The 23549-nt window shown below is 41.5% G+C and overlaps 1 protein-coding gene across 2 annotated transcripts; it reads right to left on the bottom strand.

Moving 5' to 3' along the window:
* Nucleotides 1–13658, bottom strand: miip (migration and invasion inhibitory protein). 2 transcript variants are annotated; one of them, XM_061687898.1, is made up of 9 exons: nucleotides 11381–11510; nucleotides 9010–9164; nucleotides 8032–8137; nucleotides 7038–7149; nucleotides 6875–6954; nucleotides 6673–6799; nucleotides 3290–3386; nucleotides 3114–3215; nucleotides 1–1930 (listed from the first exon to the last, which is right to left on the bottom strand). In XM_061687898.1, exons 1-9 carry the CDS (start codon nucleotides 11385–11387, stop codon nucleotides 1805–1807), a joined length of 912 nt encoding a protein of 303 aa, XP_061543882.1. In that variant the 5' UTR covers nucleotides 11388–11510; the 3' UTR covers nucleotides 1–1804. The 2 variants fall into 2 exon arrangements, with proteins under 2 accessions (XP_061543882.1, XP_061543883.1); XM_061687899.1 differs by lacking the exon at nucleotides 11381–11510 and adding an exon at nucleotides 13483–13658 and having other exon boundaries at nucleotides 3–1930.
* Nucleotides 13659–23549: the final 9891 nt, after the last annotated feature.

Genomic DNA, 23549 nt, shown 5'->3' on the forward strand with positions numbered 1-23549 from the left:
TCAGTGCAAGACACATGAAAGCCCGCATGGAGTTTGCTAAAAAAGCACCTGAAGGACTCCAAGATGGTAAGAAATAAGATTCTCTGGTCTGATGAGACCGAGATAGAAATTGTTGTAACTAAGTGGCATGTGTGGCGAAAACTAGGCACTGCTCATCACCGGTCCAATACAGTCCCAACAGTGAAGCATGGTGGTGACAGCATCATGCTGTGGGGGTGTTTTTCAGCTGCAGGGACAGGGAGACTGGATGCCAATCGAATAAAAGATGAATGCGGCCAAGTACAGGGATATCATGGATGAAAACCTTCGCCAGAGTGCTCAGAACCTCAGACTTGGCCAAAGGTTCACCTTAAAAAAAGACAAGGACCCTAAGCACAGCTAAAATACCAAAGGAGTGGCTTCAGAACAACTCTGTGACTGTTTTTGAATGACCCAGCCAGAGCCCTGACTTAAACCCAATTGAGTATCTCTGGAAAGACTTGAAAATGGCTGCCCACCAACATTCACCATCCAACCTGACAGAACTGGAGAGGATCTGCAAGGAGGAATGGCAGATGATCCCCAAATTCAGGTGTGAAAAACTCATTGCATCATTCCCAAAAAAGACTCTTGGCTGTATTAGCTCAAAAGGGTGCTTCTACTAAATACTGAGCACGAGGTCTGAATACTTACGGCTGTGTGATATTTCAGTTTTTCTTTTTTAATAAATCTGCAAAACTTTCAACAATTCAGTTTTTTTTTCTGTCACTATGGGGTGCTGTGTGAACATTGTGGAAACAAATTTAACTTAAATGATTTTAGCAAATGGCTGCAAAATAACAAAAAATTAATAAAAAAATGAAAATTTTAAGGTCGGTCTAAATACTGTCCGTACCCACTGTATATTTTCAAAATTTAAACATCTCAAAAGCATTTTTATTAGGGTAATGTAGATGAGTTTGGAATGATATTGAACTGTTTTGGGATGACAGCTTGAGATACATTTACAGTTTAAACTATTCATTCTACAAATTTTTGGGGGGTGTCAGTGACTTGGTTGTTGTTAGTTTTTTCACTATTCCCGACAGGGCTCGTCCCATATTACGGAGGTCAAAGTGGAAAAATCAGATCACGGGCTGATCCCAATTCTGTGAATCTCCTAAAGATGACTCATTAAAAGTGTGTATGACTACCAAGGATCAGTCTGCACCCCCCACAAAGTCTGGGCAAACTCCAGGCGAGACGGGCTACTGCCACAGTGCCCCCGATTATCTACTTCAGGGGTCTGGAACACTGGTTGACCAGTCAGGACATCTCACAAGTTGCGTTGGCGCTGGTGCCTGTGCCGAAGTGTACCATGCACTAAAATGATCACTATGTTTATTTGACATGACTTGACACACATGAATACATAACATTTATAATTTCTTCTAAAATCAACTTTTGAGCCAGAACGGTGTCTTAGTAGTTAACACGTTTGCCTCACAGTCAAGAGGATCTGTGTTCGGATCTCGGCTCGAGCCCTCCCGTGTGGAGTTTCATGTTCTCCCTGTGATTGCATGGGTTTTCTCTCGATACTTGGGCTTCCTCCCACATTCCAAAAGCATGTTGAGTTCATTGAAGATTCTAAATTGTCCGTAGAAGTGAACGTGATTGTGAATGGTTGTTTCTCCATGAGTGTCCTGTGATTGGCTGGCAACCAGTCCTGGGGGTACCCTGCCCCTCACGCAAAAGTAAGCTGGGAAAGGCTTCGGCTCACTTGCAACCCTAATTGAGGACAAGCGCTACAAAAAAAGGATGGGTGGAAAATACATTTGAAGGTCTGTCATCCGCTGCTTGAAGGTGAGGGTCTTTTTTTTTTTCTTTTGGGTGAGAAGTGCTGGAAGTGGTGGCGAGCCAATGGAGTGAGAACTGGCGCTTGGTCAGATTGAAGGCTTCTGGTCACCTGATCCTGGAAAAAAAATAAAAATAAAAATAAAAATACAAAGAAAGCACCCTTAAGAAGTGTTCAGTAAACAGTCGATTGAGGTACAAGTTTCATTTGTTCTGTAACCACCCTTTTAACTCAAAACACTTCTTGAATAAAGTTTTCCCATTGAAATGAATGGAAATGACTTTAGGCTGTTCCAGCCCCCCATGGCCCCACCAAAAAATTTAAATTTTGTAATGTGCATATTAATTAGTAAAAATAACACTCCGTAGCATTGTACTAACAAATAATTAAAGACAATTAAAGATAATTAAAAAGTTGTCACAGTGCATCAATTAAATGCTGCTCCTTCTGTCCACCGAGGGGCAGTAGAAGACAGACATACTGTTTATTGAAGCGTTATTATGACTCCCACTTGCCTTGCCTCTTTGCAGCAGCCAATCATATTGCAGCAGGGAGCGTCCTGTCTAGAACTCCACTGGGATTGATAATAACGTCTCAACTCCTCTCTGAACTCATCGGTATGGCAACTAATATTAGTTGTTCTACACAGGGCACTATTTTCCAAACTTCCGCTTATTGTAAAGTGTTGACTTCACTACGAACATTCAGCCCTGGTATCTCACGTCTGCGCTCGCATGTCAAAGCAAAGATTCAGTTGAAGGACAGCACGTATCTCGAAAAACTCATTAAGTTGAGTCACTCGTATGTCAAGGCACCAATGTATTATAAGCATACATGTACTGTATATTCTTCTAGATTCAATGGCCACTAGATCAGATACACCTGCACAATATAATAAACCAGTGATTCCCAACCAGTGTGCCGTGGCACAATAGTGTGCCAAGAGCGATCTCCAGGTGTGCTGTGGGAAATTATAAAATTTTACTTAACTACTCAAAAAATTATTAATTTACTAGAAATAATGTATTTTTGTTCCTCTATTTATACCAGTGAGGCAAAGTGACAGACAGAACAAATAAATGCTCTGCAATTAGATGGAAGGAAGTACATACAGTAATTACTGTGCATCTACGTTTTGTGACATTTTTGTTTGTTAGTGGGCAGTGAGATTTTCCAATTGTAAAATATGTGCCTTCGCTCCAGCAAAGGTTGGAAATCACTGCAATAAAAAAAAAAAAATATTGATCTCAATAGACTGTGCAGGTGTACCAGCGCATGAAGTCAGAGTAGAGGGTCTCACCTCTGGTTGCTCAGTGCTCTTTTCCAGGTGACTTTGGAGGTCAAGGTTGCTGGGTGGGCGCAAGTAGCTCCGAACCGTGTGGGACCAGCCCAAGAGGCAGTGCTGCATAACAGCAAAGGCGAGATGTGAAGAACCAGCTAATCGTGGTACACTAATACAACATCCATTTTACTTACAGAGGGTAACCCCAAACTGTCAGCTGGGTCGAAGCTGCTGCGGCGATGCGCTTTGTACTCGTAAGGGGGGAGGAGAGTGGAGCGAGGGATGCTGACCCTGAATAATGACCCCATAAAACACACACACACGCACGTACAAATGAATTCAAGTACCTAAAACTATTCACCATAGCTAGAGAGTGGATTGTCTTTTGATTCTATTTTTTTCACCACCAAATAATGAATTGAAATTACTCTCACCAGCACATTTAACATTGGCTCAGTGTTTAGTAATTCAGTTTTACTTATTTGTTTGTGTGTTTTTTTGGACATATTAAATCGTGATATACAAGTACATCTGAATAAATTACCGTGGAAAATGTAATGAATTTCAGTAGTTCATATATTATAAAGATTCACTCGACAAAGTGAAATATTTTTTATGATTTCATTTTTTCAAATATTGAGGAGTAGAACTAAAACCTCATAATAAACCACTTTTGTTTTTTGAGATATGAGCCATTGTTTAGATGATTTATTTGCTTTGACTTGCAAAAAAAATGTTGAGATTGCGGTCTGGTAGCAGCGGCACGGTGTACGACTGGTTAGAGCGTCTGCCTCACAGTTCTGAGGACCGGGGTTCAATCCCGCCCCCACCTGTGTGGAGTTTGCATGTTCTCCCAGTGCCTGCGTGGGTTTTCTCCAGCCACTCCGGTTACCTCCCACATCCCAAAAACAAAAACATGCATTAATTGGAGACTCTAAATTGCCCTTAGGTGTGAATGTGAGTGCGAATGGTTGTTTGTTTGTATGTGCCCTGCGATTGGCTGGAAACCAGTTCAGGGTGTACCCCGCCTCCTGCCCGATGACAGCGGGGATAGGCTCCAGCACGCCCGCGACCCTAGTGAGGAGAAGCGGCTCAGAAAATGGATGGATGGATGGATGGATGGATGGGTCTGGTAGCGGTGAACTCAACTCAACTCACTTCACAACAAGCTGCACTCTGGCAGACAGTGACCAATTAAAAAGAAAAAGATGCTTCAAGCCATTTAATGCCACTGATGGATTTGTTAATATATTTTTAGAACATAAGCTACAAACTATACTGTATGTATTATAAACTAAAAAAAGTGGTTTTATGACCAACAATGGATACAGTCACTAGGAGGCAGAATGTGTCATTTTACGGAAAGCTTTTTTTTTTTATTTCTTAGTCATATAAATGTATCATATACATTATATAATATTCATATATTCATACATTATAGAATTTTTTTTCCCTTTTCTTCTTTTGGCGGGAACCAACACCAAAAAGGCTTATTCGCACTTAATCATCGCTTATTCAACAAAGTTTTGGGTTAAAAAAATAATAATAATTAAAAAAAAAAATCCTACCAACGCAATTATAATTCCGCAGAATTTCGCTATTCGCGGTCCGGCCCAGTCCCTATCCCCCGCTAAACCTCTGTAGTTATATATGTATGATTTATTCATTATTTATATTATTAAGTTCTTTATTTTATTAAATATTTTAGATATGTTTTAGTTATTACATATATATAATATAAATAATCATTATTATAATTTAAAAAGCCTCAATTGATCAATTCACTACCAGTTTATAAAGCCAACCTTATGTACTATACTTACAGTGGGTATAGAAAGTATTCAGACCCCCTTACATTTTTCACTCTTTGTTATATTGCAGCCATTTGCTAAAATCATTTAAGTTCATTTTTTCACGCAATGTACACACAGCACCCCATATTGACAAAAAAAAACAGAACTGTTGAAACTTTTGCAGATTTATTAAAAAAGAAAAACTGAAATATCACACAGCCATAAGTATTCAGACCCTGTACTGTGACACTCATATTTAACTCAGGTGCTCTCCATTTCTTCTGATCATCCTTCGATGGTTCTATACCTTCACTGGAGTCCAGTTGTGTTTGATTATACTGATTGGACTTGATTAGGAAAGCCACAGACCTGTCTATATAAGACTTTACAGCTCACAGTACATGTCAGAGCAAATGAGAATCATGAGGTGAAAGGAACTGCCCGAAGAGCTCAGAGACAGAATTGTGACAAGGCACAGATCTGGCCAAGGTTAAAAAAAAAATGTCGGCTTCACTTAAGGTTCCTAAGAGCACAGTGGCCTCCATAATCCTTAAATGGAAGATGTTTGGGACGACCAGAACCCCAAACTGAGCAATCAGGGGAGAAGAGCCTTTGTGAGAGAGGTAAAAAAGAACCCAAAGATCACTGCGGCATGGCTCCAGAGATCCAGTCGGGAGATTGGAGATTGCGGCCCTCCACCAGTCAGGGTTTTATGGCAAAGTGGCCGGACGGAAGCCTCTCCTCAGTGTAAGACACATGAAAGCCCGCATGGAGTTTGCTAAAAAAAAAAAAAAAACACCTGAAGGACTCAAAGATAGTGAGAAATAAGATTCTCTGGGCTGAAGAGACCAAGATCAAACTTTTTGGCCTTAATTCTAAGCGGTATGTGTGGAGAATACCAGGTACTGCTCATCATCTGTCCAATACAGTCAGTTAAGTGTGGTGGGGCAGCATCATGCTGTGGGGGTCTTTTTCAGCTGAAGGGAGAGGACGACTGGTTACAATCCAAGGAAAGATGAATACGGCGAAGTACAGGGATATCCTGGACAAAAGCCTTCTCCAGAGTGCTCAGAACCTCAGACTGGGCCGAAGGTTCTTCTTCCAACAAGACAATGACCCTAAGCACACAGCTAAAATAATGAAGGCGTGACTTCAGAACAACTCTGTGACTGTTCTTGAATGGCCCAGCCAGAGCCCCGACTTAAACCCAATTGAGAATCTCTGGAGAGACCTGAAAATGGCTGTCCACCAACGTTCACCATCCAACCTGAGAGAACTCGAGAGGATCTGCAAGGAGGAATGGCAGAGGATCCCCAAATCCAGGTGTGCATCATTCCCAAAAAGACTCATGACTGAGTAGAAGCACCCACGCATCAAAAGAGTGCTTCTACTAAATACTGAGCAAAGGGTCTGAATACGGCTGTGTGATATTTCAGTTTTTCTTTTTTAATAAATCTGCCAAAATTTCAACAATTCCTTTTTTTCTGTCAGTATGGGGTGATGTGTGTACATTAATGAGGAAAAAAATGAACTTAAATTATTTTAGCAAATGGGTGCAATATAACAAAGAGTGACAAATTTAAGGGGGTCTGAATACTTTCCGTATCCACTGTATTTTGCCTTAAAATCACAAAAAAATTAGATTGACGAAATGATGTGAAATTAGAACAATATATAATGTTAGTCAAGCCTTGTTATTATTATTTATATCTTCTTTTGCTGATGTTACGCGGGGACGAAAATGGTTGTGTAAAAATGGTGGTTTCAGTTCACACGGTTGTTACCTGACGAGAGCTGGTTTGTCTTTAGTGTGCGGGTGTGAGGATTTTGGCATTTTGCACACGGGACAACGCTCCTGGGGGTGAATGGGGATAGGGAACAGTCTACTGTTCAGCCTGTACAAGAAGGTGCCTGAACAAAAAGTGGCACGGAAAAACATCATTAGCACACTTCAGTCTTCATAGCCGCAAAATGATGAAGTCTTACACTGATGAGTATCTGTGTCAGCGTCCGGACTGCAGATGTCTGCAAACAGCGTCTGGACAGAGTGCCTATCCGGGGAAAATCTACAGGATGAGGTGAACCGTGTGATGATCATTCTCATGTGACAATGACGACAACAAGACGTGTGACAGTGTAAAGAACTCACTTGGCTTGGGGATGGTGCATGCACTCGCTTTTATTTTGCGTTCGAAAAGCCTGCAGTTCTTCATAGAAATCATCAGAGTGTTCTTGCAGGGACTTTTCCACATCAAGGACACCTGAACAGGAACAGACCAGAATGTCTGTAGGTCCTTAAAAACTCTCACATTCGATTTTCCTAAACGGTGGTCTTAATGATCTTTAAAGGGGACATACAGTGGTGCCTTGAGGTACGAGTTATTTCCTTGCTTGACCGCGCTCTTTGCCCATCGAAATGAACGGAAATGCCATTAATCTGTTCCACCGATCAGCAACCAAGTAAATCTGTTATTTGCCCATTCCTGAATATGTCTTAGAACAAGCTGTTCTGAATTTTGCCAAATTGTGACATCACAATCCGGCTAATGTACATAATATCTTCCCTCATGGTGAGCTTCTGTGCCCATGACATGATCAACTAGGCTGGGAGAAGACCCAGAGCCACGTTAAATCGACTCTGAAACACTGTCTTTCAGAGGCACTATTAAGCAGGGGCAACACACCCACATCCCCCAAAGATGCGAGGCCTTTGCTATCATGTCAAAGTCAAAAGGTATAAACAGAGCTGCACTGGGTTTTGTTGCATGCACAGATTAGCGTTAGCTTCTGATAAGCGGTATATAATTGATTGCTCAATGAAGTTGGGGGGAAATGTGTGTTTGGTATTGTATCCATGCACCACATACACACAGTGTAGTCTATGAAGTGCTGCCCCCATGAGTGAAAATGCGGTTCATGGTTTTTGTCTTTATGGGCACGTCTTCCTTTCCACACTCTTTTAGTGTCTGGTTGCAATGAAAGCTGGACTCACCGTTGCTCCAACAGCATAGGACGCAGGTTATAGTCAAAGACTTCCAAGAGACCCCTCATAATTGACTAATTTTAGCAAGTCAAGAACAGTTTTAAATGAAACCTGACAACTGTGCTTATAAAAAGGCACTAGAGTCAAGAAAGATGGGTACCTGCTATCCAGTCGTACCCAAGTAACGGCCGCAGACAATGGCTGCTGTCTGAGGCCGGTTCCTCTGTGTGTTCTCCGTTCTGAAACGTGACTCGAGTCCCCTTCCGCTGTTAAAAAACAAACAAACATTTTAAGCATTTCAAAATGCTTCAGGGGCAAAAGTGTCAACAAGGAAAGCAGAACTCAATCTATCTCAATGATCAGAAATAGGAGTACAGAACATAACGTGCTTCTATGCATCAAGCCCGGCCACACAAATGTACTAACTCAAAATCGCTAAAACTATGCAGTAATACTAGGAGTGAATGCCATCGCATCAAAAATGCCTTAAAGTGTTTGGATTTTGCAAAGCACTAAATAAGGTGACGCTTTAAGTAGCATTCATCCCCACTGTCATACAAGTATTCGAGAAAGTAATTTTTTTTTGTTTTCTTTTTTAAAGGTGCCACATTTTGGCTATTTAGACCTCCTATAGAGTGACTCGCTAACATGGACTTAATATAAAAGTGTTAGTTCCATTTCAATAAACACCTTGGTTTTGTCATACGAGTGTCCAGAAAAGGCCCCTCTGACAGCTACTTCTGTTTAACCCAGTTTTGTATCCGCTTTGTCCGTATATGGTTATGACCGCCCCCTTTCCTCTGATTGGCTGCCTCCATGTAGAATACCCACTTGTGAGCGCACGTGTTTGTTATGTTGACAGCGCGGACTCTGGAGCGGAGAGGTAGGCAGAGATCTTCGCTAGTGATGTAGATAAGCTCGAGAAATTCAAATGACCTGATTTTAGGTCTCTCGGCAGAAAACGTCTGGAACTCAGGAATGCGTGGACGATTTTATTTCATATTTCACATGTTCACTAGAGGGACCACAGAACAAAATATTACATATGAAATACAAGAAAAAGTTGGTTTGGTAAAATATGGCACCTTTAAACAGAGGTATCCATCCTTCTGTCGCGACATCACATATCTTTGCTCACCTGTTCTTTGCTGTGATGCGCCAGACATGACTTAATGGCAGAAGGCCCAGGGTCGTCGCCATCTCCGTTTGATATTTCTGATGGCTGGGCGTGCTCAGCGGCCAAGGATGACGACGAGCTCGAACCTCGGGTGCCCATTTGTCTCTCACACATATCTGAGAGGGAAGTAACAGATTTTTTTTTCCCCCCCAAAGTGAGAGCATCATGGACAGCAAAATATTCTCACTATCTTATTGGGTGCTAAGCTTATAGTGTACATGGATTTTTAATGACATTGTATTACTCAGTATCCAGGAGGAGTGTTTGTATTGCAGTATCCAAGATGGCGCCTACCAGTGTGGTCGCCTCGGTAACGCGCTCTCTAGTATTTGTCTTTGTTTTTGTGTTTTTCGTCCGTCTTTGGAGACCTTACACGACTCACTTACACAAGGGGAGACCTGCTAACCATCAAGGAGGCTACTCCGGACTTTCTGTCACCAACTTTCGAAAATCCGCTCAGTTTTTTCCCCGAGTTACTCACCGGAGCGGCGTCCGGTTTTCGGCGCATGGATGCGGAAGCGGCGCCACAGAGGAAAACGAGCCGGCATTCAGGTGAAACTCCGCAAGAGAGGACACAGATTGGCGTTCCCGTCGATCCACCTCGCGAATGTACGCTCCCTACCCAACAAAATGGACGAGCTTCATCTTCTGTTAAAGACCAGTAAAGACTTCGGACGTTCCGCGGCCATGTGCTTCACGGAGACCTGGCTTTGCGACGCTGTACCCGATGGCGCCGTCACGCTTCCCGGCTTCAACATTCATCGAGCGGACCGCGACATGGAATCATCGGGAAAAACGAAGGGCGGCGGGACATGCCTCCATATAAACGAAAAATGGTGTACGGACGTCACGGTGCTCAGCACACACTGCAGCCCGCATTTGGAGTCGCTGTTTTTGAACTGTAAACCATTTTACTCGCCATGTGAATTTGCATCGTTTATACTGGCTGGAGTCTATATTACACCGCAAGCTAACACGAACGCCGCATTGCTAACGCTCGCCGAACAAGTCAACGAAATTGAAAAAAAACACCCTGACTCACCCCTCATTATTCTCGGGGACTTTAACAAAGCTAAACTCAACCACGAACTCCCTAAATACAAGCAGCACATCGACTGTCCTACCAGGGAAAATAATACTTTAGACCACTGCTACACTACGGTAAAAAACGCATACCGTGCTATACCTCGTGCAGCCCTGGGCTCGTCTGATCACTGCTTAATTCACTTAATACCGACGTACAAGCAAGAACTTAAATGTGCGAAGCCTACAGTGAAAACAGTCAAAAAGTGGACCAATGAAGCAAAGATGGAACTTCAAAGCTGTTTAGACTGCACAGACTGGAGTGTCTTTGAAAATTCAGCTGGCAGCCTGGATGAATATACGGACACTGTCACATCCTATATCAGTTTCTGTGAAGAGGTTTGTGTACCAACAAAATCATTTCGGACATTCAACAACAACAAGCCGTGGTTCACTGCTAAACTTAAGCAGCTTCGCCAAGCTAAGGAAGATGCATATCAGAGCGGGGACAGGGCCCTGTATAATCGAGCTAGAAACCAGCTTACTAAAGAAATTAACATTGCAAAGAGGATCTATGCAGCAAAGTTGGAAAAACAGTTTAGCGCGAACGACTCGAAATCAGTCTGGCGTTCATTCCAATCGCTGACTAATTACAAGCGACGATCCCCCCAAGCTGAGAACAATAGCACACTAGCCAACGACTTGAATACCTTCTATTGCAGATTTGAAAAGGACAGTTTCACTCCACACACCCACCCGGCCGCGACCACAACCACACCTCTGACTTCTGCGTTAACCATCCATGAACAGGATGTGAGACGCATCTTCAAACAACAGAAGATTAACAAAGCAACAGGACCGGACCATGTGTCCCCATCCTGCCTCAAAGTCTGCGCGGACCAGCTCGCTCCAGTCTTCACTCAGATCTTTAACAGATCTTTGGAAATGTGCGAAGTTCCATCCTGCTTCAAACGCTCCACCATCATTCCAGTCCCCAAGAAACCTGCAATCTCTGGTCTGAATGACTACAGGCCTGTCGCTTTGACATCTGTGGTCATGAAGTCCTTTGAACGTCTCGTGTTGGACCACCTCAAGAGTGTCACAGGTCCCCTGCTGGACCCCCTGCAGTTTGCCTACCAAGCGAACAGGTCTGCGAATGATGCAGTCAACATGGGACTGCACTTCATCCTAGAACACCTCGACAGTGCAGGGACCTACGCGAGGATCCTGTTCGTGGACTTCAGCTCAGCGTTCAACACCATCATCCCTGAACTCCTTTCAACCAAGCTTCTCCAGCTCAGCGTCTCACCTGCCATCTGCCAGTGGATTTACAGCTTTCTGACGGGCAGGACACAGCAGGTCAGGCTGGGGGAGGCCACCTCATCCACACGCAGCATCAGCACTGGGGCGCCCCAAGGTTGTGTCCTCTCTCCGCTGCTCTTCTCTCTCTACACGAACGACTGCACCTCAGCGAACCCGACTGTCAAGCTCCTGAAGTTTGCAGATGACACCACTGTCATCGGCCTCATCAAGGACGGTGACGAGTCTGCATATCGACAGGAAGCGGAGCGGCTGGAGCTGTGGTGCGGGCGACACAACCTGGAGCTGAACACGCTCAAGACGGTAGAGATGATCGTGGAATTCAGGAGGCATCCTTCGCCACAGCTGCCCCTCACGTTGTCCAGCTGCCTTGTGTCAACCGTCGAGACCTTCAAGTTCCTGGGAATTACAATCTCTCAGGACCTGAAGTGGGCGAACAACATCAACTCCGTCCTCAAAAAGGCCCAGCAGAGGATGTACTTCCTGCGGCTTCTGAGAAAGCACGGCCTGCCACCGGAGCTGCTGAGACAGTTCTACACAGCGGTCATCGAATCGGTCCTGTGTTCTTCCATCACAGTCTGGTTTGGTGCTGCTACAAAAAAGGACAAACTCCGACTGCAACGGACAATCAAAACTGCTGAAAGGATTGTCGGTACCCCCCTACCCACCATTGAGGACTTGCACGCTGCCAGAACTAAGACAAGGGCGTGCAAAATCCTCTCGGACCGTCTGCACCCCGGTCACCAGCTCTTCCAGCTCCTTCCCTCAGGTAGGCGCTACCGATCAACGCAAACTAGAACTAGTAGACATTCCAACAGCTTCTTCCCTCTTGCGATCAACTTCTTAAACACCTAACCTATAATTCCATTACAACAAGCTGGCAATTTTTTGACTTGAGTTCGTTGTCACATTTCTGTGGGGCTAATTATGTATTACTCGTGCACTCACTGTAGTTGTCTCGCCATGCTGCACTATTTGCATATACTGGCCACTCATGCCAGAGTAGCATCTGCTCCATTTGCACACTGATTGAGGAGTATCTGTAACATTTGCACAACCAACATTGTCCCAGATGATCGCACTACTCGTCACTTTAAACCGCATACACTCCTTGAAGTCTCAGCGCCCTTTGCACAATGGTCATTGCACCGGACTATTGCAATATTAGTCGTTCGAACTGCTCTAAGTGCTAGAGGACTCTGCATCTTTTTGCACAATTGTTTTTTGTCAATGTCTTTATGTCCCCAAAGTGTTCTGTAAATTGACTGTTTGTTGTACTAGAGCGGCTCCAACTACCGGAGACAAATTCCTTGTTTTGGACATACTTGGCAAATAAAGATGATTCTGATTCTGATTTTTGGTTGAATTCATGTTTCGGAAATTGAATGTTTAATGAAACATTATCATTTAGATCTGTACCCAAATTCTGTTTACGTTGTAAAAGCAGGGTTTTATCAACACGTTGAAAATCTTTTTGGACAGAAGGTATATGCTTTCAAGCCGCAAATATTTTATAAATTTTGCCTTGCCTCATTTGTTCAACTCTGAGGCACATGAGAAAACACCGTTGTCAGCAAGTCACTTTTACTATATGGATCAACCCAAGCCGTGCAGTTTGATATTGTTGATGATTTAAATGTTAATTTATCATGTATTATGTTTAAGTACATGTTCTAATTAAAGGGATTTTTAAAAAATATATACATTTTCCTTCTCTGTTTAAAAAACAACAACATAGTTCTATTATTTCTGTGGAATTCGGTGGGGAAAGGTTTCAATGGTTGTTTGGTATGAGAAGAAAATATGTAAATTCGACAAAGGGGGAAAAAAACGAAACGCAAAACTTAAAACAAGTTTTGCGTTTCGTTTTTTTCCCCCTATACCAAATTGTTATTTGTTTTTACTGGAAGGAAAGATTTTATTAAGGGTATATCGCACCGCCCTATTAAGTATATTTTTATTTTCCTACTAAAGAAAGAAAAATAAACGTCGATGAAAACCTGAACATAACCCCATGGTGTAGGTATTTAACTTCAGTTTGAAATTAAGTTTCTCGTTTAGCCGCTTCAAAGAGCCATTTTAACCACTTACCTTTCTTTCTTTTCCCTCTCACACAAACTTTTCCCCCACTTCTGCCCTCGCCTGGTCGATTCAAACTTGATTACGTTATCGACCTAAACGTCGTTTCACTCTAATGACATCATTTTGAAGGACAATACGAAATCAAAACCGCGTATGTTTTTTCCGCGTTGAGAAGTGACGCCATTGTTATGTTTTTTTTTTTTTTTTTTTATCCCTTCAAACCACCGCCCCGTCACCATCTCCGTAGCAACACGCGAACACGGCCATGTGATTGGCTAACGACATCTTTACCCATCATGCTTTGCTGTGACCGCCCTTAAAGTAGAATGCGCATTTAAATCGAAACATAAACAGCAGAGGGCACCATTGGCAAACTAGAGACACTTGATTGAGTTATATACAGTATCCCCCCATGAATAAATGTAATGAAGTAATTATAATGCTTCAACGTCCATCCATCCATCCATTTTCTGAGTCGCTTCTCCTCACTAGGGTCGCGGGTGTGCTGGAGCCCATCCCAGCTATCATCGGGCAGGAGGCGGGGTACACCATGAACTGGTTGCCAGCCAATCGCAGGGCACATACAAACAAACAGCGTTCGCACTCACATTCACACCTACGGGCAATTTAGAGTCCCCAATTAATGCATGTTTTTGGGATGTGGGAGGAAACCGGAGTGCCCATGCTTCAACGTAACATTTTTTAAAACAACACTTTTGTTTTTTGTAACTTAGAGTATTTTTGTGTGTAACTTAGAGTGTTTTATTGGCTTCCTTATGTAATGAATTTGTCTTTTTTTTAATTGCTGACTAATGCAGCAAGTGACAATGCATCTAACATGAAAATATTAACCATGCCATCTTTAGTAAGTCTGAATTTGCTCAGCTTTTTTTGTGATGAAAATCTGGAAACATTAGGAATAAGTGACGTACAATTCAATCGAAACTAATTTACAGTGATTATCACTGAATACACTTGCTTGGCCCCTGTTTCCTGAAACAATATTTACCTGTTTGAAAATCCACAAAACCATCCAAAGCATTTGCTGTAGGAAAGAAAATCTATTATTCACGGCGCTTCTTCTTTGACGATTTTAGGAGTGACTTCCAAAACCCAACTTAGTGCAAAGATGGTCAAATAATAACAGTTTTCGTGATGTCATAGTTTTTAGAGCCAGAGGAGGCCCGAAAAAAGGCAGAGGCAGGTACCGTTAAATTTTAAATGGAGAAAAAAACCCTCTGATTATTATTAGGCTTTTGACTGTTGTAGTGGTGACAAGCAGTGCTGGCTTAAACCCTATCAGAAGCACTGACCTACATTTACAACCTGAATTCTAATATTTTTTTCCATGAAATTGTATTAATTTATTCCCAACAGTCTATTCTCTTTATTTCGTAGCATTTCTCTTGGATGCACTGCTTACAGTATATCTATGTTAGATTTATTTGCCAATCAGATTTCAGCATCAATGTGTTGCCATGTTAATCTGATCTGCCTTCAGAATCAGTACTAATGATAAATGTAACTTAAACAATATTAGCAATGGGACTGTTTCTTTAAACAATCAGATTTCAAATTGTTTCCTAACAAGGCCAGCGAGTTGGCCCTCGATGATGGCAACATTTTATTCGATCTCCGATTAGTTGGTCATAGCAAAACTTTTTACAGTAAATTCTGACTAGCAAAATAGGTCTGCAACAGTTCGAAGAAATTAAAAGATATGATAATCAGCATCTCTGGTGAGCATGATGTATTTTATATACATATTTTATGTTTTTGTTATGTGATTAGCTAAATATTGATTGTAAACAGATGATGTACATGACACAGTTGCATGCTTGAATACAATGAACCCCCACTATTCGCGGGGGTTAGGGATCTAAGCCTGCCACAAAAATCGGCAAGTAATCGGTACCCTCAAAAAGGTTTGTAATGGGCTGTACATGCCACAAAAATAGCAGCAAAGCACTTTTTCCTCTCAGACAAAGCTATAGCCAGACTAAATGAAGCTCCTTCCCTCAGTTCAAAATAAGTGTGTGATACCATGATGTCACTAGATGGCGCCAAACCAATAATTCTATATGAAATATGACTCCGTCCTGAGCACAAAAACAGTTGAGTTCGGTTCCCTCCTCAAAATCTGGATAGGTGAATTTGCGAATGCCGAGCAGCTAATATGCCTAGGTTCACTGTACAGCGGTGCCTTGACATACAAGTGACTTGACTTACGAGTTTGTTGAGTTACAAAAACGTTGTCCGGACAATTGTTTTGCTTTGACTTCCGAGTGCAAACTTGGGTTACGAGCGTTTTATGGTGGCAGAGAACTCAAACGACTTCACAGCAAGCAGTAGTTTGGCAGATGAGCAATTCTTGGGGGAAAAAAAGAGGCTTCAAGCTGTTTAATGCCACTCCCAGTTGAAATTTACTGTCAAACTAAACATAGAAAAAAGAGAATTAGGTGTATTTCAAACAACCACAGAGCTTAGCCTTTAAGTCTACTAGCTTAATGTTAATGCTAGCACATAATAGGAAACACCATATACAGTACACGCTACCTATAGAATCTATGTGACGGTGTTATAAGTTATAACCCATTAAGCAATGGATATTTAAACACAAATGGTGGAGCAAGGCATGTAGACAGATATAACAATACTCACAGGCAGATATTCTTCATCCTGTGCGAAGAACAAGTAATATTACTGCTGAGGAGTTGTGATGTCTCCTCTGGTACCATGTATATCAGTATCAGAGGATGGCATTTTTCGGGATGCCCACCGAGTCCCGTGGGTCCCTCGGGATGGGAGTGAATTTCACCATCAATCATACGATTGGGCAGGAGCGGGCACGAAGGTCATCGGGACTGGCAATTATGAAAAGAAGTCACCGGGAATGGACGGGAGTGGAAACCGTGATGGTGAGAGTTGAGGGGAATGGAAACCATGACAGGAGTGAAACCATGATGTAGTTATATTTCATTTTATTTTTAATCAAATCGATATTTGAACATTTCCCCCCCCCCCCCCCCCAGTATTGAGCTCAACATTGCTAAACTAAGGGACTAATACCGGTTTTGTTTATAAACTTGTATCTTGTTTCATTCCCGTAATTCAATGTATTTACTATGGAGACTAAGGCAAACATTTGCTGCATAATTTATACTGAGGAAGAAAAAGGGAGCAGGATTCCATGTGAGTAAAAAAATAAATAAATACATAAATTTAAAAAAGGCGGTGGGGGGGGGGGGGGTGGTGCGGGCGGCATATGGGAGTGGGAATCTGTAAAATGTTGGCTCGGGATTGGGATCAATCTCTGTAGGGGGTGGGATTTTTCTCAAAAATTTGGATTTTGGGTGTAATTTGTTTCAAAAACCTGGGATCTCCATAGTATTGTTTTACAAGTGTGTTTAAAGACCTTTAAAAATGTAAGTGCCGTAAATACTATAAAAACATGCCTCAGGTGTATTTAAATAGGGTATTTCTATATCGTGGATTTCACTTTCACTTATAACCCCAGCGGTGGAGGGGGTATTACGGTAATGTAATTCCCATTCGTTTCAATGGGGAAAGATGATTTGAGACAAGTGATTTGTCTTACGAGACTCAAAATTGCCCGTAGGTGTGAATGTGAGTGCGAATGGTTGTTTGTTTATATGTGCCCTGCGATTGTCTGGCGACCAGTTCAGGGTGTACCCCGCCTCTCGCCCGAAGATAGCTGGGACAGGCTCCAGAACGTGACCCTCATGAGGATAAGCGGTATAGAAAATGGATGGATGGAATGGATGGATTTGGTTTACAACTACGAGCGTGGTCACGGAATGAATTAAACTTGTATCTCAAGGCACCACTGTGCTGTGTTTTTGTTTCGCGTGGCAATCTTGAATCGCATAGAAAATGGTCAGAGGCACTTCAGCTTGCTTTAGGAAAAGGCTCTTTATTTGAGCAAACAAAACTCATCATGTAATCTCACTAATGATCTTAAATTGGAAATGGACAGGGGGTCACTCAACAGAACACTATCCCAGCGATTCCCAGCCATGGCACATATTTTACATTTGAAAAATCTCACGGCACACCAACAAACAAAAATGTCACAAGAAGTGGATACACAAGTCAATTATACACTTTCCGCCATCTAATAAAGAGCGTTTATTTGTTCTGTCTGTCTTTATATGCCGCTGCCACAGATAGATGAACAAAGATACATTATTTGTTTGTAAATAAATAATATTTTGACCAATTAAGTGAAATTTGATCATTTCACGCTGCACACCAGAAGAGCTCTCACGGCACACTAATGTGCCACGGCACACTGATTGGGAATCACTGCACTAACCTCACTAATCATGGGATGAACAAAATGACAGCACAACACGTGACAGGGAGGTAAAACACACATAATGATAACTTCTACGAGTGGGGGGAAATAAACAACAACAAAAATTAATGATGAACACATAATTCTTATCAACTATTAACAAAATGCCTCTAGACATGCTGGGAAGTCCAACATCAACTCTTTCTGACACGACAATAGTAGGCCTATTGATGCTTTTGATAACTACGTGACAGTGGTAGTATTACGAGGTGGATTAAGTCGGGTACGTACCGACTGAAGACCCGCCACTCAGTTTCTGTATATTGGTTGTCTTGTTGAGGCAAATTCGCCCTTAAGTAATAATTGCACAGTCACATTCTCGCCGTCGAGCAACATGTTGCACTTCAAAACAAGTCTTGTAAAAGTGAGGAAGAACATATCCATCATGGCTTCACGTACATTAAGCCGTCCATCCGTGGCCGAGCTAATAATGAGATGTGCTGAAGGTGCTACAGGGTCGCGGCCATATAACGATACGCCCCTCCGCCTCCCCCACCGAGCCACTGATGCAGAGCGGCTAGGCACAGATGCCCACTCAGTATTCTGGTCACGGCTCACCAAGCAGGCCCAGTCCCGTTTTGATTAGTTGACCACACTGGCGCCCAGTTGCACCCCATTATGAGGCGACGGTGCCAGTCGCCAGGTTGTATATTCCTCCCTGCCTGTCCAATTAAACCCCCCGCTGATGGGCTACCAACAATTATGTCCTGCCACCGTCGCTCATTAGGCGCAGACGCACAACAACAACATAAATAAAAAAATACTCTCATTTCTACTTAACAAGTGAAGCAGAGTGTGGTGTCAGTGCCGTGTTGTTAAATCAACAATGTCATATTTTAACATTCTATAGTTTCGTATATGAATGCAAGTCATATAAAGTGAAACTATTCACATTTTGAAGATGAAGCACAAGGAAACAGGCTTCTATAAAACGACCAATATTAGCATCACATTTTTTCTCGTGACATTCCCGCTTATTTCCTGTTTATTATTGTAAGGTTTTCCTAGTTCTATTAGACTATTTTTTAATTTTGTTAACATGATTCGATTCTCATACCATGACAGCTTTTTTCCCCCCTCGCATTTCTCTCATATTATTCTGACTTTTTCAATAAAAAAAAAGGTCGACATTATTCTATTAAAATAAAGATTTTTTCTCATAAAATTGTAAAGTTTTTCTTGTAATATAAAAATTTTAATATTGGAATATTAAGACTTTTTTTCTCTGTAAAAACATAATTCTATTATTGTAGTGCTTTTCCTCATACTATCAGAGGTTGTTTTTCTTTTTTAAAAAAAATTACTCTATTTTTAAGAGTATGATCTCATTCTTTAAAAAAAAAAAAAAAAAAAAAAAAAAAAAACTTTCCCTTGTACCCCGCCTCCTCCCCGATGATAGCTGGGATAGGCTCCAGCATGCCCGCGACCCTCGTGAGGAGAAGCGGCTCAGAAAATGGATGGATGGATGGATGGATGGATATTGTGAGATGAGGTGACAACAGAGGGTGGAAGGCCATCTGAATAATGTGATGGAGAGCTGGGGGCAGGTGTTTGGGAATCGGTGAGCAAAAGGTTCCGGCGCGATAACGAAAGGCTAAGGGATCAATTGTATGCGCCGCCCTCCTGTGTTGGCGGTGTGCGGATGCCATTAAGATGAAGGAGATTAGTGCTGCCACAATGTGATGAGAAGTTGGAGTGCAGAATGAATAATATTGGGTTTTCAAGCTCCATATATAAGTTATACTCTTGGTCATACAATTCACTATGTGACAAAACAACATACGCCTATTGAGGAATGTATTTTGTTTTGGGGGGGGTTATGAATATGTGAGCAAAACCTGTACCCCAGCATCTGTTTTACTAACAGATGCTGGGGTACAGGTTTTGCTTTTTTTTTTTTAACATTGGCTCCAACAAAATAAAAATTCTTACAGTAGAAGCTAGCATGCTAACAACTAGCATGTTAACTAACTGGGTGGACCCATATTGTTAATTACAGAATATCTTGAGCATCAATGGACAAAAGCTAAAGTGCCCATGCTAACATACTGCCATATCGTATGCTAACATACAGCAAGAGCGCTAAGGATGAGGTTTGTACAACACACACTCTAGTCATGTTGGATTTTAAATGAAAATCGATTTTTTTTTTTTACCATGATAACATACAGCAAGCTAGCAACCTCACAACAGAAAGTGCTGAGGCAGACAATTACCGATATTGCAGGTTGTTGTCGTCAGGCACTAATTCTAATGAGAATTGATAAAATGTTAATAGCTGGTATGCTAACATACTGTAGCACGATAGCAACCTAAGAATAAAGGGTTAATGCAGATTAATAAAGATTTGACATGGTGATTTGAACTCAGGTTGTATTTCAAATGAAAATTGATAAAACGCTAACATGCTAACAATTGGTATGCCTGTACACAGCAAGATAGCAACTTGAGTAGAGAAAGGGTTTAGATAAGGACTTTATGCCCTCATATTTCAAATGAAAATTGATACAATGCTAACATACCAAGAGTTGTGTGCTCACATATAGGAAGCGCTCAGACAGATTAATAAGGATTTTGCATCATGTCTTTTATTGAAGTCGGATTACAAATAATTATGGATAAAATGCTAGTTGGCATGTTAATGTACAGCAAAATGGCAATCTGAGTAGAGAACGTGCTTAGGCAGATTGATTTGGATTTTCCACCAAGCCTTTTATTCAGGCCAGATTTCACATGAAAATTAATCACATGCTATCATGCTAACATATTGCAAGATAGCACTAGCGGCAGATCGATAAGGATTTAACATTGTGTTCTTTATTCAAGTCAGATTTCAAATGAAACTTGATAAAACACTAACGCAGAATTTATAGTAACCAGAGTACAGAAAGCACTCAGGCAAATCACATATTTCCCTGTAGTAGGATTCGAGTTCAAAAGAGTTTTGATCAAATGCTAACATGCTACCAGTTGGCATGTTAACGTACACCAAGATAGCAACACAAGTATAGAAATCGCTATCATGGACTGAGTTGCCATCACAACGGAAGCGTTGCGACGCAAATAGCGATTATGCACACTCACGCATGTGTGGTCGGCCATGTTTACGGCACTGTTTGGGCTGCTGATTGATGGTGGGCGGGGGCAGGGCACTTGCTCCATAGTCCATCAGTGGCGTGACCTCATTTAAGCTTGATATGCCACTACGGGCCTGCTTAATGGGCCGTGCGCTACCATGAGGCCTATTGAAAAGCGTGCAGTAAATCAGCAGAGGCGCAACTAACCTGTTAATTATGCCCTTCACTTGGTGATTGAGGGCAGCCCAATAGCATGCATCCAGTATATTAATCCATTAATTGACATCAAGTCGGGTTTCATTACATCAGAGGAAAAAAAATCCGTTATCTGGCTAGCTACTTAAAAACAATCTTTAGTCGTTCAACCCTAAACGTGTATCCTCATTTAAATGGCACATATACACTATACAGTGACCAAGCCCTGCCACGAATAGCAAAAATCTGTAATTGACACAACTTTTTAATTGCCTATAGATGCCACAAGATGACAGGAAAGCACTACTTTTATATTAGACAGGGCTATGGAGTGACGAAATGAAGCTCCTCCCTGCCTTGACTTTTATTTTGACTGTATTTTGTTAATACTACAATTTTATCTTTGCAAAATGACATTTCATTATTTCTTCTAATATTCAGATTTGATTCTGTTATTACATTCTGACATATATTTCTCCGAAAATTACAGCTTCATTATCATGTTACAACCTTTTATTATTGAATTATTTCTCATAATATTACAACTTTTTTATTATATTACAACTTATTATTTCTTGTACTATTCAGATTTTTTTCTCATAATAGTAAAACGATTTTCACGAAAAGTATGACTTAATGCTACGATTATCGAGATGTTTGTCGCACAATATTCCAACTTTTTTTTCGTGTAAATGGCCGACTTTATCATGTTAATGTTAGCTAATATTATTTTTATTTTACTTTCATAAAAATATGACTTGTTTTTCTCTGAATATTTATTCATTCATTCATCTTCCGTCATCGTGCTGGAGCCGTCCCAGCTATCTTTGGGCAAGAGGCGGGATACACCCTGAACTGGTCGCCATCCAATCGCAATAAACAAACAACCATTCACACTCACATTTACACTTATGGGAAATTTAGTCTTCTATTAACCTACCATGCATGTTTTTGGAATGTGGGAGGAAACCGGAGTGCCCGCAGAAAACCCACGCAGGCACGGAGAGAACATGCAAACTCCACACAGGCGGGGCCGGGATTTGGACCCCGGTCCTCAGAATTGTGAGGCAGATGTGCTAACCAGTCTTCCACCGTGCCGCCTCTCTTAATATTAAAACTATTATTTATACACACTATTTATTTTCCTGTAATAGTTCAAGTTTGTTCTTGTCATGTTCCAAAATTTTTCACATATTGACATTTTTTTGTTATTGCTTAGTCATAATTAGTGATTGCCTTTCTTTGGAGAATGATGCCAGTTAATTAGTTAGCCTACACAACAATAAATAACCCATAATGACGCTATATAATCGTATGAGACAATTTTGCATCCAAGCTCTGTGGTTTTCCTGCGTCGCACGCTAGGTGGCCTAGTTTAACAATTGCAACAACAACATCCAAATTAAAAAGCTTTTAGGCTCACTTTTGATGCCCACTCATCACCGAGTCCAAGTCCACTATTTGTTTATTTACCTTACAATCAACGCAGTGATCAAATGTGCCCGAGTTTCTGGCTGTAAACATGACTAGCGTTGGGATATTGTGACAGCAACCAACTGAAACCAGCAACGCGTGAGCGGACGATGCTGCAAAGAAAAACACAGCTGGCTGCAAAACAGAGGGAAAAAAATACACAAAAGTAAAAAAAAAAAAAAAGTGAGAGAGAGAGAAAGAGAGAGAGAGAGAGAGAGCGAGAGAGAGAGAGAAACTCTTTCAAAGCACTCACATTGAGTAGAAATGCATTAGCCGGCAAGAAGAAAGCAGCTTTTTGCGACTTTTTATTACTTACATTAAAGTCATTTGTGATGACAGTATTACAGGAGGCCTTATTTTGGAAGGATAATGCAGTTAAAATGAAAGTGCAAAAAGTATATGTATTGTCAGATAATGTGTCTGTGAACTAGTGCGGGGTAACTCCATTTTTTTTTTAAGTTAAGTGTAGAGATAAAGATAGAAAAGGCATATCACTCAGCTGACTACTGGTCTAGATCAAGATTTAATTCCTATTTTGACATATAGGGGGCGGTCCTTTATTGCGCTCAGCAATTTTCCTGACTTATCAATGCAACAACTTTGCCAACTTCCATTTGTAAGATAGCGGCGACCATGACACCTGGCTTCATCTCCCACAAAAGCATCCCAGAAAGTGAGATTCAGAGCTTGATAGACAACTTAGAATTGCGGTACAAGGGTGCCTTGAGATACAAGTTTAATTCATTCCGTGACCACACTCGTAACTCAAAAAACCTTGAATCTCATATCATATTTCCAAATTGAAATGAATGGAAATGCCATTAATCCGCTCCTAAGCCCCACCCCCTGCCCCCCACCCCCCACAAAATAAAAAGATTTGTGATGTACTATTCAATGAGAAAAATAGCACTCTGGAATATTTCACAGTAATGCCATCCATCCATTTTCTTCCA

This window comes from Phycodurus eques, chromosome 10, assembly GCF_024500275.1.
Source record: "Phycodurus eques isolate BA_2022a chromosome 10, UOR_Pequ_1.1, whole genome shotgun sequence".
Taxonomy (NCBI): Eukaryota; Metazoa; Chordata; class Actinopteri; order Syngnathiformes; family Syngnathidae; genus Phycodurus; species Phycodurus eques.